A 15,894-nucleotide genomic window follows, 5' to 3' on the forward strand; every position below is an offset into this window, starting at 1 on the left:
GGCAAACACCCATCCTTTGGAAAGGTGTTATAGAGCCTGTCTCCACGCAGGCAGGCAACCTCGACAGTAGACCAGGGTGCAGCTCCCCTGGGAATCCAAGTGGCTTCAGAGACAGTTTCCACTGAAGGTGAGGCAGTGGTAGAGAGGTATAGTAAGACTCAACAAGCCCTGCTTTGTGATGTCCAGAAAAATGTGTATTTTAAATAGTAAGAAGCTACAGGAGTTCTACTTTTTCTCCAGAGTGCTTTTTCAGGAATTAGATGCTCATTAATATAAAATATAAGTAATAACGTACACCTATCTCCACAGACATGCTAACAATTGTTGAATTAGATAGTTTTATCAAAGGGCACAGTTTGAAATATGAATTTTAATCATTTAATGGACTAAAACAAACCTAAAGTGCTAAGAGTTGAAGTGTCAGAGTAAAATTTTCTGCCCAGGTGGGTTTTTCCATTTTTCTTGCCCTACTCACATGCAATACTGGTTTAGTGTTACCTCATTTCTTCTGACCAAGACCCATCTCCCTGGGCATCCTTCTCCCAATTGCCACATAAACCTCAGTTTTATTGGTTTCCTTCACTTTCCTGTGTACTCAAGGACTCATTGTTTACTGGAGGCCAACCCTGTTTTTTTCTCCCTTTTAAGTCTTTCCTTTTCCCAGAGTATTAACTTCTTAATAATATTCTTTATAAAGTCACAACTTAAAAAAAAGTTCCTGGCATAAATAATTAAAATCAAAACTAGCCAGATTTTTATTTCCTACTCTGTTTCCATGAGAAAGGGAGAGGTAATTTTTGGTGTATCTTTTCCATCTACCCCATCCCTCACCGCCAATGGCACGCCAGGATTCCACTGCACCGGGCTAGCCAAGACTTCAGATGCATAAACACACACTCATGTTCTTTCTTCTGAAGTGAACCCACCACTTTCCAAATATCTAGCAACATACTTCTCAAAGAAAGAGAGTGCCCTGTAGTCAGCTGTGGCTTTCTTAGTTTACAAAGCCCCTTGGGATCCTTCCCAGGCATGCTGGGAGTCTTGGTGGTGGCTGCATCCACTGTCAGAAACACAGTGAAGTTCTCCACAACCGTCCGAAACACAGCACATTCTTATGACATGACAAAGTGTGAGTGAGTTGATATCAATAAAGGTGTTTATATTACTGACATTTGTCAAAGGGGAAACCAAGTCAAGAAAGTTTACCAACTTGCCCAGGACATAAAAAGCTTGCATGCCAAACTCAGTGCTGGGAACATAATACATGCTGTAAATGGCATAGCTAAAAATTGGAAAATGTATTTTACTTTATATAAAAAATGATAAAAAGCAACCTGAGGAGAATATTCTTTTAGGGATATCTCTAACTTGTTGACAAGAAATGTTAGAGTCAGGATGGCCATTAAACAGCATCCAATTCCACCCCCTCCTTGGTGGAGACTGAAACTCAGGAAATTTGACTTGTGCAAGCCCACAGGGCAAGCGTATGTCAAGCTGAGTCCGGGACCCAGGTTTCTTGATTTCCAGTCAAATGCTCCTCCTACTAAATCACTCTTAATTTCAAGATGCATTTCTATCAGAGCAGATATTTGGAAGTCACAGCCCTCGGACCCTATGCTACACAGTTCATCTTCCTCCTTATGGCTTGGACTCTCCAAAGAAGGGGAGTTAGTTATCAGACTTGGTCCTGTGATCTGTTACACCCCATGGTCAATTTACCTGGAAAGCTGCGGAGAGCATCTTCATTTTCCAGAATGCCTCTCTGTTTGGTCGCCTGCAGCTCACTTTTGGATTTCCAAACCAGCTTTACCATCCTGATCATCTCTGGCAAGTCCCAGGGCAGCGGCCCCTGCTGGCACCCCGGCCGGCTTCCCGGGGAGGAGGGCAGCACACCTTCTGGGCCTGTCCACCTCCTGCCTAGCTCTGCTGGGTGGAAATAGCGCTCTAGCACAGGCATTCTGTCTTGTGCCCCAGAAGAGGAGGCAGTGGTGCTGCTGCTGCTGCTGCTGCTGCTGCTGCTGCTGCTGCTGCTGCTGCTGCTGCTGCTGCTGCTGCTGCTACCACAGGGGAAATTCTTCCCAGGCAGGGAAAGGCGAACCTCCGTAAGATCCTTTCCAGCTTCGGAAAGACAAGACTCCTCCAGCCTGGCACAGCCTCCCTGTCTCCTCAGGCCCTCCACAAACACTGCCGACGAGAGCGATTCACTTCCCTAGGTTTCTCACTGGTGAGAAACTGTTACTGTACTCCTTCCTTAGAGATAGAATGCATTTTTTTTCCCCTCCTCTCTCTGGCACTGAGTTCACAGCACTTAATTAATCCCAGGCTACAGCTGGAACGACAGCAGGGAGGAAAAAAAAAAAGCCATCGACGTTCTAGCATTTGCTTTTCCTCTTCTTTCTTCTGATTTACTTGTTCTCAATTCTCTTTCGGTGCTTGTCAAAGTTTGTCGACTCTTAGCTCTTTGTTGGCTTAGCTCTTAAGGACTTCAGGCAAAGAAGTGGGGCTTCCCCTTTGCTAACCTCACAGAGGGGTTCCCCCCTTGCCAGAGGCCAGTTATCTGGAGGTGTCAGGTGAGTAGTCACCCCTGTGGTGCAGACTCAGGCCCTGCAAGCCCCCAGGAGATCTCCAAAAAAACAGAAGCTGAGCGTCTGCAGAACCAATCTGCGGCTGCTTCTCCCTGGAGGGCCTGATGGGGGTTGGGGGGCACGTTGCCCAGTCACTGAGACCAGTGCTGGGATGGGCTGGGTTGATCCTCAGTGCCTCAGTTTGATCACTCTCGCTCTTTCTCCACATCCCTCCCCCTTGTGTCATTTGGTTCTCAGCAAACCTAACTGGGTTATGACCTATTGGTCAAATCCCTTCATAACCTCAGCTGCCCTTCAGCTGGAAGGGAAATAACACTGAATCACATTCCACAGTTAACTCCGAAAGATGAGAATTCGGGAAGCATCAAGATCTTCATGCAAACGGGCAGTGGCCTGCATAGCCTGGACATGTGGCTCAGGACCGTTCAAAACCCATTTTCAAAGGAACAATCATTTTAAAGGATGTTCACAGGGGACATAAATGGCAGTGAAAGAAAGAAAAGAATGTTAACGATTCACCTTCTGGAGGGAGAGCACTTCTGACTTATTATGTGGGCCACTGACTACTGTGTCCCCGACCTGAGAGTGGTTGAATTGAGGGCAACCTCAACCGTGGGCCATGCCTCTTGTTCTTAGTCTCAGAGATGGAGGCGCTAACCCTGAAAGTAAGAACCAATTCAACAAAAGGCAATGCCCCCTGTAGCGTATGTGAAAGGCCTTGGACAGAAACAAAAGTGGGGTAGTATTGTATTTGGCGCTTTTGCCAGCAAATTGGTTTGTAGGAACAATTTGAACTTGTACATTCAAGTGAATAGTCCCTGTTTTCTGGAAGAACATTGTAACAATCCCGTCTTCCTCTCCTCTTCACGTCTCCACATTGCAAAGTGCTTTATTTTGCTTGGCATGCCATTTTGCTGATGTATAATCTGTTGCTTCTGCTCTACATTCCTTTCAAGGCTGGTTTATCACACAATTATTTGATATTTCTTCATGGGAGAGAGGAGGAAACTTGGGGAAGAGGAGAAAGATTATTGTAGAGTGTGTTTTATTTTCATTGCTCCCATCTCTTTTTTTTTTTTTTTAAAGTTGAAACCAGCAAAGACAACTGTAATTTTATTGTTGTTTTATTATTTCTCTAAATCCATGGTGAATAAGTTTAGTTTTCCATCCTGGATCAGGTGAATTTTCTTTTTTCTGGATGGAAAAGTATACTGGCAAACCTACTTTCCTTCCTAACAGGTGAAGAAGGGTCAAGAGGGTATAAAACAATAATAAAGACATTGAAGACACTGCTTTTGGTGAATTTCATTATTAAAATATTGATCTAGCGGCTCTTACTATAACAACTAGATATTCATACAACACAGTTAGGGCATAATCAGTGGTCTACTTCATTAGAAAGATGTGTTCTTCCTTATTTCCCTCTCTGATAAGAGATGAAAGGATTTAAGTATCAGTGCCACACTTCCACCACTTTGACAGCCTGTCCAGTCCTTATCTTACCCTTCCATCAGGCTGGGGGCATCAAGGCTCTCTAGGATTGAGATGATTTTGTTTAATAATCACATGTAGACTGTTTCACTTTATTATCATATTTCCTGAATAATGTCTTAAACTCACTCCTCAGTCACAAACTTCCTTGACATAACAACTGAAGAGTTTCCTAAGTGTTTGACTATTTTTATTTTTGTTCAGTTATTTTGCAATAGCACTTAGCATCAGGATATCCTGACCCTTGGAACAAAGGGGTTAAGAACAAAGAAAACAAATGTATGATATAATATATCACATACACTAATGTACTAAGAACATAACACTTCATTGTTCATTTCTTCAAGAATGACTTTTAAAAAATTCCAAGGATATACATTTCCATTGTATCCTCTGTACTGTTTTACCTAGTTCCTTGTAAAAATATCTTACAGAAATTACAAAATGTTGGATCACTGAGCATGAATACTTCCTAGTGGAGATGAGTCAGGGCCAAGCAATCACCATTTCACATTTTCATTCCCAAGGAGGAATCTACTTCATTTGAAGGTTTGAAAATTGGAAATATTTGCACAATTTAAAAAAAAGTTCCCCCAATATGGGATTATTTTCATCTTGGAGTAGAAGGGCAAAAATACCACAAGAAAGGTTGTTCTCATGGTATTTCTGGCTCACATAGAAACAGGAAGTACAGGAAATCTTGCGAGAAAGCTTGGCTCGGAAATTTTTGGCTCAACTGCAGGTTCAAGAGATTGGGACAAACTGATGCGAGGCTAATGCTTGTTGGACTAAAACTCTCTATCATGTGAATTATCTGAAAGGTGCTTTTGTTACATTTTGTAGCTAGCATCTCATAGGCTGTGATCTCTTTTGTTTTTCAGATAGTTACTTTAGAAGAGCATGCCTGTAAACCTGTAATTTTCACTACTCAGTGGACATCATTCACCTTGATATGGTATCTGCAGACAGAAGTTTGGATCACTGAGGGTGGGGTTGCTACGTGATCAAAGGAATCATGGAACAGAGAAGACCCACAGGTAACTTGTGAGGATTCTTACGCATGCTAGTATCAGTAATTAATGGCTGCAGACAGGACATTTTAAGATAGACTTTCAAAATAACCAAGTTCTTTCTCAGGCCTTGTGAATCAACTCAACATAATGAGAACTAACAGGCGAAACAGCTTGTTCCAATGGACAATGGACACCTAATTGTAGCAAAAAGACTTTGCTGTTCCTGGAAGTACTGCTACTTGTTGAGGGTGTGATGGCTTCAAGGTTACTTTGAGGAGTTGGGGTGCCGGCTGCGTGGGCCCTGAGGGCCCAGAGTCCCAGAGGGGCGGTCGAACTGCACTCCAAGGCGTCTGGAGGTGATGTTCTTACTGACAACGAGGAGGTTACTGGGTTGGAGAGGGACGTCATAATGGCTGCACAGAAGGGATGGACCCATACAATATACTACCCCCAAAGGCAGCTTCAGGTACCAAAGAGGACCTTAATTTAGCCCCCGTCCTTCACCAGCAGTGGGCAGCATCTGTGAAGAGAATAGCGCCAACATCTGGTTTTGGCTGGACAAAGGTGAGGCCCGGTGATGCCCTGACTGTGGCAACTATTACAAGCTGCCTCACCAGCTGGCCCGCTGAGCCTCTGCACTAAGTTACTCCAAATGTGCTATAAAGTTTCTTCTTTTTGACAAAAACTAGCCATTGCATTGGCTCCTTCTTCCAAAAACTAAAAATAAAAAGACTTTGCTCTGTGGTTGGAGCTATAAAAGAATTGATAACCCCAATACTAAAGTATACAACCAAGAAAAGTGTCAAAAATATAGTTGATTTAGAATGTGGACTTTGAAGAATTTTTGGTGTTCTGAGGGCTATGTAAAAGTCTTGTAGACTATGGGTGCTCTAGTCACTAGGCAGATAAGCATTTATTACACGTGATTTGTAAAATAAGGCATTTATAATGTTAAATATTTCTAACAATTCTAGAGAATGTACCTTTTTTAAAAAATGGAAACTTAGAAACATGTATCCTTGTCATTTTCTTTCACTTTCAGTCTATTAATAGATTCTTACAAAACAAAAAGTTTAATAAAAATCTTCTCACTCAGATATTTTGGAATTGTTTTATACTCTTATTGACCCTCATCTGTGGCCTATCTTTTAGAAAAAAAATGCAAACTATGGAGGGAGTTTATTTATTTTGTCCTGAACTTTCCTCTCCATCAGTTCAAGCATGGATGTGTAAACACACACACACACACACACACACACACACACACACACGACCAGTCTGCTTTTACAAATGCAATTCAAAAAAAAAAAATTCAAAATGAGCAGGGAAGGAAAAACAGGTCTTTCAACTTGGTTCTATACAGTCTAAGTAGAAGAAGTGCAAACAATTTAGGAGACCTAGAAATGTATAACTCTGGCCTTAGCTAATCTCAAGAAATAATGCCAGCAAGTAGGAAAAACGACTTAGTCTACAGACCGACCCTAGAAGGCAGCACATATTTCCATTGTCATGGGGGAAAGGGGGAAAGCATGTGGGGTGAGATGAGGAAAGACAGGTGGGGTGAAGTAGGAGGGGTGTCTCAACCATACCCAATCATTCTCTTGTTCGCCCTGCAAATGAATATTAACTGCCGGAGAAGCAGCAGAAGGGAAAACCTTCTGTGCTAGCCTTTGGATCCTTTTTCAGGTACTGGGGACCCGCCTGGCCTCTTTTGCCTTAATTCTGGTTTTCAGTGTGAGTGACCTCTGTCTCTTTACTTATTCATTTATTTTTGTACGTTTTAAGAGAGAAACTAGGATTTCAGCTAACATCACACTCTATCCTGGCTGTTAAAGATCTTAACTAATGCTAATGCTAAGTTTACTGTCTCTGTGAATTTCCCAACAAAAATGGGCCCAGTCAGACAAAAGTTGAGAACAACATGGAAGGAAGACTTGATTTTCTCTACTCAGCTCCTGCCTGCTGATGAATACAGCCTCCTATTCTGTCCCACTACTGAACATCTGACACTTTGGTGTGTGCCCCTGGCACCCTCTGACTATAGCCTTTCTAGGATTTCAGGACTTATTTCTGATTGTGAAAGATCATAGTGGTGGTAGAGTACACTTTTCAGAATTTCACATTCGAGCGTGTCAACTTCTTAGAAAACAGCTACAACAAGGAAATCTCTAAAGTAACTCTCGGAGACTACTTATCTGAGAGTTACAAAAACTGGGTTTTGATCTATACTCACCACAGAGCTTTGCCCCAAATTTGGGGCCTTATCTATAAATGGGTATGATGGCAATAAACATTTTATCCATCACACTGGGATCCTGAAAGGATTAAATAAGACTAGAATGTCAGTTATTTTTAAACTGTAATGTGCTATAAAAATTTAATATTGTTATTTTTAAGCTATATGATATCATAGTTGACAAGTTCATTAAACACAGATTTTGGCTATCCTTTCCTGGGATCTGTTAGAAAGCTGGAAAGTCAAGCCCTTCTACCCTTGAAGTAGGTCTTACTTCGGAAATTTGGGTTCCCCAGTGAGAATGCAGGCGTAAAGGAAATCAAAAGCAGGGCTGTTGGATAAAGGGTATTGGGGAGTGACCTGTGGCAGAAGACAGTAAGAGATTTGATGGTAGCAAGGTCTTTAAGGTAGGCCTGGTGAAAGTATGAATGCGAATAGACAGATACAGAACAATGTATGTGACTCATAAGATAAATATTCTTTGTAAGTGCATTTTGGAGGGATGAAAGCCCAGGAATCATGTCTAGGGTCTCATCCTGCATGATCTTTACCATGTATTATTTAGTGCTCTAGTTAATGCTGTATAGGTTCTCTTAATAGGGAATTTTGTTTTTAGTCCAAAGCGACTAAACACAAAATGCGTTTGATGTTCATGAGCTGTGCAGCTTTGTGTCATATGCTGTGGTAGTGAACATGTGTCTTCAGGCCCCCTACTGGTCTCATTTCCCTAGACAAACTGATGAGGGCCTCAATGTTTTGTTTGGGGCCTTTATTTCTCAAACATTTTTATAACTTTGATTGCTCCTAACTGATTTCTGTTTGATTTGTAAGTGTGCTTACAAGAAATGTAGTGTGCAGAATCAAATGTGATACTTAAAAAGTGGCCTGTACAAAGTCTGAAATATGTTGATTTTTTTAAAAAAAAAATAAATGAGATGCATAAATTTTGAAAGCTCTCAAGAATTCAACCAGGTTAAGAAGATCTCAAGGAGACTGGAGGAGAGATTATCCAAACATTCTCAAAAAACTGCTGGAAAATGCCTGAGTGAGGGTTCTTTTCTCTTAATCTAATAAAAATAAAGTAGGCCACTAATAAGATATAGAAAGATTTTTTATATAAATGAAATAACAAGAGGAAAGTGAGAAAATTATGAGGAATCAAGCCTTCTAACAAGATTCCTTTTTGTCCTTGACTTCATTTAGGTTCATATTTATGTAGTTCAAAGTTAATTTGGAAGAAGGAAATTTCAACTGCTCCATGTGTATTGCGTGTGATCCTGCTGCCTCTTCCACTTAATTTTTATTTCCCCTTTTTCACTTATTACCTCCTGGTAATTATGAATTACACAGAACAGCTATGCCAAATGGTATCTCCTAGAGGCTATTCTAGATCAAGGCTTCTTAAATATTAATGTGCATTTGAATAACCTGGAGATCCCATTAAAATGCAGATTTCTGATTCCAGAAGTCTGGCAGGGACCTGAGACTCTGCATTTCTAACAAGTTTCCTAGGGATGTCAAGGTTGTTGGTCATGATCACACTCTGAGTAGCAAGGCTAGAGTATAACTATGTGGCAACAATTTTATGCCTGTTCCATATTAGTTATTTATGAAAGAAAATGCAGCAATCATCCCAGTCTTTCCAGATACACCTATTAGGACTTCTAAAAACAATCATGCTGGTGCAGGCCAAATACTCTCAATGGAAAGAAGCAACCAGAACTGCTATGTAAGAACAAGTGCTGTATCCGGGGACATTGAACCACAGCTTGTCAATTGTGTTTTTTTCTTTTTTTCCCCTTACGGGTTAACTTTAAAGATAAGGTTGACTATCAACTATAAGCCCATGCAATAAATATATGCAATGGAATCTTAAATAATTTCATAAACAAATACTATTTTTGACAGTCTTTTCTCATCAAATGTCAAGTGCAATTTAGTTAGGCCAGTTTCTCCATGACTCCTTCTTTCCAGCATTTTGTTGCACCCCTCCCGCTATTTTCAGAATGGTTGGAATACAGGCAAGGCTCTGAGTCTTTGATCTCCATCATCAGGGATACTTTCAGCAAGACCTGCTCTTTCATTTGGTTTATTAAAGATTTATGTAAAGTGGTCTTCCCATGAAGCCTGGTAATCTTTCCCACTGTGATATTCCAGGCATGAATGAATGGTGACCAGATGATTCCTCAAAGAAATAAAGATGGAAAAAAAAGGAAGCAGGCATTCATGGTGCTGTAGCCAGTGGCGAATGGTGCTGCTGATTCAGAGAAATCTACAGCAATGTCAGTCTCAGCGAAACACACACACACAACACACACAACACAAAGGTTGAATCAAGTAAACTTTGCAATAGGCTGCATTCTTTAACAGGTATCACCTGGAATTCATACAGCTGTAGGCACGGTATTCGTGGGAAAACAATGCCAGAAGGAAGAGACATGTGAAATTAGCTGGAAGACCAGGGTAACTAAGAGCGTGGGTCTAGAACATTACCAGATTTATATGATTAAAAATTTGTACAGTTAACTAAACAAGAACGCTTAGAACAAATGAAAGCATCTGCTGGTAATTGGAAACACAGTTCACTGTATTATTTTTTCCATTGTCTTTCCTGATTCTTTCTAAGGCTAAGTGCTTTGCTATGGTTATGAACACCAATATTTCCTGATATATATAATCCAGGGGAGTAACTAAATAATGAGAAAGAGAAAGTTGGAAGATACTGTATTAAAAACTAGTATACAGAATGTTTTATTATTTCTGGTAATTTTATGAGTTTTTTTCCCCTGGTAATGGCAGGAGAATTAAGAGTGAAAATTAAAGGGGTGGCCATTTAACATATAGTACGTAGACAACACATTCTTTGCATGGTACAGTACAGGGATTCCTACTGAACCCTTTTTGTTTGATATGCAGTGTTGCTAGAAGAATTATTGCAGCATAATCAAGGAAAAAAAGCCCAGCACACTAGAACATTTTACAACTTTGACATGTGTATAAGATCTTTATTATCAAAAGATTTTCTAAGAATTTCACTCTGGTAATTTTTTTTCATCACACATTGAAATTTTAACCACATTTTTCTCCTTCTATTTTGAAAATTACTTTAAAATGATTGTGTGTCTGTCTATTTATAGGATATGCATACTAACTGATCCTCCTCTATTTGCTTATTTGGACTTTGGGGTTTATCTAGTCTTTGTCCTCCATGATCTTCCTGGACCTATTTTGTGGTCTGCTGGTAAGATTTCTTGCATTCCGTGTTTTCTGAGACATCTTTGCATTTGACTTTAACATTCTTTTGTCCACTTAATTGCAAGGTAAAATACACCCGTCTTTGACTTGCAGATGTTCATATACCTTGCTGATTTTATGTTTGCGTGTCTCAATTAGAATATCAAGGGTCAACTTCAAACCACAGATAACTGGGCTTTTAATAAATGCCTTTTAAATGCTGTTATTACTTTTTTTTCCTGCTTTCAAACTTTGAGGAGGCAATTGATGAGGCTACTATTGTGTTTTTCAAGTCTCTCATTAATCATTGAAAATTTCAGTTAAGCCTTATTTACCTTTAAAAGTTATGATATTCTGGATTGAACATAATTTATAATCATGTCATTTTCAAATATGTAACATGAAAAGTAATGGCAACATTAATACTAATTTGATGCAAAGGTAATTATTACCTATAAAAATAGTTCAAATCCCTTTCTTGGGCATTTGGCACTTTCAAAAATAGGCTCCCACTCACCTAGTCCTGTAAACACATTCAAACTTACATTGAATATGGAAAATTTCTGTGGAAGTCATATTGTTGCACAAACATGTCAGATGCATCTGACATGTATGGTAGGCCGAATAATGGCCTTCCACAGGTGCCCACATTCTAGTCCTCGGAACCTGTGAATATGTTAGGTTACACGGCAAAGGAGATTAGGGTAGAAGATGGAGTTAAGATTGCTAATCAGCCATCATTAAAATACAGAGAATATCTGGATTATCTGGACGAGACCAAAATAATCACAAGTGTCCTTAAATGTGGAAGAGGGAGGCAGAAGTGTCAGTGTCAGAGTGATATGATGTGAGAAAGAGTCAGCTGGTCATTGGTGACTCTGAAGATGGAAAGGGGCCTTGGACCAAGGAATGGGAGGAGACTCTCAAAGATAAAAAAGGCAGGAAAACAGATTATCCCTTAGAGCCTCCAGAAAGAAATACAGACCTGTAGACACCTTAACTTTAGCCCAGTGGAATCCATTTCATACTTCTGACCTCCAAAACTGTAAGATAATGAATTTGTGTTGTTTTAAGACTCTAAATGTGTAATGATTTGTTCTAACAGCAATAGGAAACGAATATATTATGTTATTGCTCACATGGTCCTTCTTCTTGGGAAAGATTTTTCTATTTGTCTAATCCAAATAAAATTCCATGTTTTTTCATGAAGTCTTTGTGCCCCACCTTAAAGCTGGCTCTTTTATTTAAACAAAGCAGCACCTCTTATCCATTTTGGTTATCTGGGACGTAACTTCACTTACGTCACTACTTGCCTTTGATGCTCTGGCCCGTCTTTTAGTTTGGATTGCAGAGGCCATTGAACCATACTTTGTAACTTAAAATCTCACTGCTGCACCTTTCATTCATTCATTAATTCATTTAACATGCATTTATTGAGTGGTGAATTGTGTCTGCCCTATGCTAAGTGCTTGACATGCAAAAACATGCTCCCTTCCCTTAAAATTGTTTACAAGTTTGGTGGAGAGACAGACACATGTACAACTAACTATAAAGCACGGTGAACTATAGTGCTGTAATATAAATATGGATGCAATAGATCCAAATTAGTTTTTGTTATTAAAAATGACAGGTTGGGCGTGGTGGCTCACACTTGTAATCTCGGCACTTCGGGAGGCCGAGGCAGGTGGATCACCTGAGGTCAGGAGTTTAAGACCAGCCTGGAAAACATAGTGAAAACCCGTCTCTACTAAAAATATAAAAATTAGCCAGGCAGGGTGGTGCATGCCTGCAGTCCCAGCTACTCGGGAGGCTGAGGCAGGAGAATCACTTGAACCTGGGAGGTGGAGGTTGCAGTGAGCCAAGATAGCACCACTATACTTCAGCCTGGGTGACAGAGCAAGACTCTGTCTCAAAATAAATAAATAAATATTTAAAAATGAGAACCAATTTTCTTCATTAATTCTTTTTTAATGTCTTGACAACTAAAACACTGTCTTAGAAATTTCTACTTCACATTTTAAAAAAATAGAAATTATATGATATAGAGTTTGTTCATAGCCAGGAAAACATGGGTGATTAATTATGTTTTTGCTGATTATTTTTTATTTTATTGAATTTTTAAAAGCTTAGCTCTAGTGATTGTCAGACTTAAAGAACATTCCTACTACTTTCCTCAGGTGAGTTGTTACTATGTTCCTAGCAAACTGGGAGCTTAAGAAAAGTGTTTTAATCAAGAAATGGGGAAAGGATTCCCTATTTAATAAATGGTGCTGGGAAAATTGGCTAGCCATAAGCAGAAAGCTGAAACTGGATCCTTTCCTTACTCCTTATACAAAAATTAATTCAAGATGGATTAGAGACTTAAATGTTAGACCTAATACCATAAAAACCCTAGAAGAAAACCTAGGTAATACCATTCAGGACATAGGCATGGGCAAGGACTTCATGTCTAAAACACCAAAAGCAATGGCAAAGAAAGCCAAAATTGACAAATGGGATCTAATTAAACTAAAGAGCTTCTGCACAGCAAAAGAAACTACCATCAGAGTGAACAGGCAACCTACAGAATGGGAGAAAATTTTTGCAATCTACTCATCTGACAAAGGGCTAATATCCAGAACCTACAAACAACTCAAACAAATTTACGAGAAAAAACCAAACAACCCCATCAAAAAGTGGGCAAAGGATATGAACAGACATTTCTCAAAAGAAGACATTCATACAGCCAACAAACACATGAAAAAATGCTCATCATCACTGGCCATCAGAGAAATGCAAATCAAAACCACAATGAGATACCATCTCACACAAGTTAGAATGGCAATGATTAAAAAGTCAGGAAACAACAAGTGCTGGAGAGGATGTGGAGAAATAGGAACACTTTTACACTGTTGGTGGGATTGTAAACTAGTTCAACCATTGTGGAAAACAGTATGGCGATTCCTCAAGGATCTAGAACTAGAAGTACCATATGACCCAGCCATCCCATTACTGGGTATATACCCAAAGGATTATAAATCATGCTGCTATAAAGACACATGCACACGTATGTTTATTGTGCCACTATTCACAATAGCAAAGACTTGGAATCAACCCAAATGTCCATCAGTGACAGACTGGATTAAGAAAATGTGGCACATATACACCATGGAATATTATGCAGCCATAAAAAAGGATGAGTTTGTGTCCTTTGTAGGGACATGGATGCAGCTGGAAACCATCATTCTCAGCAAACTATCGCAAGAACAGAAAACCAAACACCGCATGTTCTCACTCATAGGTGGGAACTGAACAATGAGATCACTTGAACTCGGGAAGGAGAACATCACACACCGGGGCCTATCATGGGGAGGGGGGAGGGGGGAGGGATTGCACTGGGAGTTATACCTGATGTAAATGATGAGTTGATGGGTGCTGACGAGTTGATGGGTGCAGCACACCAACATGGCACAAGTATACATATGTAACAAACCTGCACGTTATGCACATGTACCCTAGAACTTAAAGTATAATAATAAAAAAAAAAGAAAAGTGTTTTATTACAACAAAACAAAGAAAGAGGAATCACATAATGTGAGAGTTTAAAGGGACTTCAGAGATAGACTATTTCCATTAGATCACATCTTAAGTCAGCTTGGGCTGCTATAACAAAGTGCCATAGACTGGATGACTTCAACAACAGAAGTTCATTTCTCACAGTTCCAGAGGCTGGGAAGTTTGAGACTGGGGAACCAACATGGTCAGATTCTGGTGAGGGCCTTCTACCTGGTTACCAGGTGGTTGCCTTCCTGCTGTATCCTCACATGGTGGGGAGAGGGAGGGAAAGCAAGCTCTCTAGTGTCTCTTTCTATAAAGGTACTAATCCAATTACAAAGCCTCCACCATTATATCCATATTACTTCCCATAGGTCCCACCTCCAAATACCATCACATTGGGAGTTAGGGTATCAACACATATGAATTTTGAAGGGACACATTCAGTCAATAGCAGATTATTTTCTAATTTTGCTAATAATGAAGCATGATAAAGAAAACAGAAGCTTCGGATTTCCACAGACCTGAGCCCAAGCACTTCCTTTGAATGCTTGTGTACCAGATACAGCACTAAGCATTTCATATGCAATTCCTTATTGAATCTTAACAAGAATTCCCCAAAAGGTAGGCATTATCATGATCTCCTATGAAAGTAATTTGTTCAAGGTGCAGATACTATCAGGCTTTAGAAGGATGATAAGCATACCTTCTTAGCACTCTGCTATACTGCTGGTGCGGTTGGGATGTTGTATAAAGCAGTAGAAACTCTGCTTGATTTACAGCTTATCATCATATCTGGCTGCTAAACATTTAAGTCCGATGAATTGAAGAAAAATAAGAATAATTACAACACGCCAGCACCTTTTTCTACAACTGTTCTTCATGGTAGGATTACACCTTGTATTTCTCAAGCCAAAGTCACATCTTCACTACCACTAGGGTCATGACTGTGACCAGCAGGGTGGATTTTAGATCTCTGCCACAACCTTTATCCAAAAAGTGCTGAAAAAAGCCTTCATCTCTCAGCGTGACCAGAGAGGAAGAACATGTTGCACGTGGTTCACATGAACATTAAAAAAAATTAAATGAACATCTTATCTCCCTTCAGTAATGGGGTGGTTTCTTCAAATCAGATACTAAACCCCTAAAGTGACTTTATTTCTTAGGAAAAGGGGCTAGCAATGGAGGGTTATCAGAGTAGTCTTTACATTGTTAGGTAAACAAAATTGCAGCAGCAACTCTGCTGTCTCCGACCTCGATTCTTGGGTCTGAAGAACCAGAGAATAATGACGTGACATTGGTGAATGGAGCTCACAGATCTACCCAAGACACTGGACAGCTATTTCCCTTTTGGAGCCATTTAGCGAGGCTGCTTACAATATTACAGTGCCAGCTGCATCTGTGCTTTCTAAACAGCTTGGCCAGAAATGGAAAAGAAAAAAAAAAAAAAAAGAGTTTTAAATGTTTCCGAGTGTTGAGGAAATGACTTGGGTCACTTTCTGCATGGACAACAGAAATTCAAGTCTGGCCCCAGGCTGATTTCTGTCCTGGGGTGGTAGATGCAGTGATGAAGCTGAAGACAGACTTGTGTCTGGTAGATCAGACACCTTTTCTATTTCCATGTGGTAAACCTGGTTACCTAGTCATGTGTATTTATAGTTCTACTAGGGCAATGTAAACCTATAAATTCCACATCACCCTTATATAGCTCCTTCTTTTCAAAGGTGTTGTAGAATGATAGAAAGGCTAGGCTCCCATGTGATATCCCTAAGGGAAGGAGAGTCTAAACCCTCAGGCAAAT

General features: G+C 40.0%; 1 protein-coding gene across 3 annotated transcripts in view; it reads right to left on the reverse strand.

Annotated features, from left to right (window-relative positions):
- The window catches only part of PDE7B (phosphodiesterase 7B), a 334,895-nt gene that overhangs the window by 147,791 nt on the left and 171,210 nt on the right, over nt 1–15,894 (reverse strand). Inside the window, exon 1 of one of the 3 annotated variants that reach the window (XM_003898136.5) lies at nt 1,720–12,234. The exons of the other annotated variants lie outside the window; for them this stretch is intronic. Coding sequence (XP_003898185.1) covers nt 1,720–1,957 — 238 coding nt within the window. The 5' untranslated portion in view covers nt 1,958–12,234. Of the gene's footprint in view, nt 1–1,719; nt 12,235–15,894 lie in introns of those variants that run through there. 3 annotated transcript variants of the gene reach the window in all.

The sequence above is a fragment of the Papio anubis genome, chromosome 6 (assembly GCF_008728515.1).
Source record: "Papio anubis isolate 15944 chromosome 6, Panubis1.0, whole genome shotgun sequence".
NCBI classification, from domain to species: domain Eukaryota; kingdom Metazoa; phylum Chordata; class Mammalia; order Primates; family Cercopithecidae; genus Papio; species Papio anubis.